General features: G+C 45.7%; 1 protein-coding gene across 1 annotated transcript; it reads left to right on the top strand.

Annotated features, from left to right (window-relative positions):
- Window positions 1–482: 482 nt before the first annotated feature.
- Window positions 483–833, top strand: LOC108137362 (protamine-like; the record flags this gene model as incomplete). The annotated part of the gene is made up of 2 exons (XM_041710812.1): window positions 483–710; window positions 768–833. Coding segments are annotated over 2 exons (288 nt in total), but the record flags the coding sequence as incomplete, so codon positions are not given.
- Between the last annotated feature and the right edge of the window lie 219 nt (window positions 834–1,052).

Below are 1,052 nucleotides of genomic sequence, written 5' to 3'. Positions count from 1 at the left end.
AGAAAATTTGAAAGTGATAAATTTAATTTAGATTGTTTTATATATATATCTCTTTATTTTTCATACTCAGATTGAATATGTCCTTTAGCAAGTCAGAAGAAGTGGACGGAAGCCATAACATGAGTTACAGATCGTTGGTAAAGAATGGATTTTTTAATTATTTGCGCGACTTCTGACAACGCAATAGTGCCCTGAGCTGGCCGGAAATCGCAAGGGAGGGGGCCCGGTCCTGGAAACATCTGAGCGAGGAGGAAAAGAGTCGCTACCAAATCATGTCCAGCACTGACACGGACATCGTTGCCTTGCAAATGAACAATGAGATGTGCAACCATCCAATGGGCAGAATGGGCGGCGGCATGAAGGGGAAATCTTGCGCCAAGCCCAGAAAAGCCTCTGCTCGGCAAAAGAAGTCCTGTGCCATGCAACGAAGAAAGATGGCCTGTGCCAAGCCCAAAATAAGGGCGGTCTGTGTCAAGCCCTGAAAGGCGGCCTGTGCTAAGCCCAGGAGGTCGGTTTGTGCCAGGCCAAGGAAGCCGAAATGCGAGAGCAACTGCACCAAGCCGGGTCCAGTCATCAACAACGGGTATCTGAACTTTGTGCGTGAGTTCCGCAAGAGGAACTGTGACCTCAGTCCACAGAAACTGATCGCGAAGGCCGCCCGAGCTTGGCAGTGTTTGCCCGAGGAGGAAAAGGATCGCTTTCGCCGCATGGTAAGTCGTTTTCGTAAGCTTGGACTTGAATATAGGTTTTATTTCGCTCCCTTACAGGCCTGCAGGGTGGCCACCAGTCCGCGTCATAAGCGTCGCCGTGTTTGCAATATGCACTGAAATTCCCTCGATCGATCGAGTGCCATAAGATCCATTGAAGTCCACGTATCCTGTTTGATGAGTTGATCATGCGACTTCTGCCTGCAGGTCGAGATAATTTTTAAAAATATATTATTTCGATAATAAATGCCTTAAATCCATCTTATAACTACAAGATACACTGGTTTCTAAGATTTATACTATTCTGACTATTCTGTTTTGTTTAACTTAAATAATCGTTTTATT

The sequence above is a fragment of the Drosophila elegans genome, unplaced genomic scaffold (genome assembly GCF_018152505.1).
Source record: "Drosophila elegans isolate 14027-0461.03 unplaced genomic scaffold, ASM1815250v1 contig_149, whole genome shotgun sequence".
Taxonomy (NCBI): Eukaryota; Metazoa; Arthropoda; class Insecta; order Diptera; family Drosophilidae; genus Drosophila; species Drosophila elegans.
This window is presented reverse-complemented; position numbering and strand designations above follow the sequence as displayed.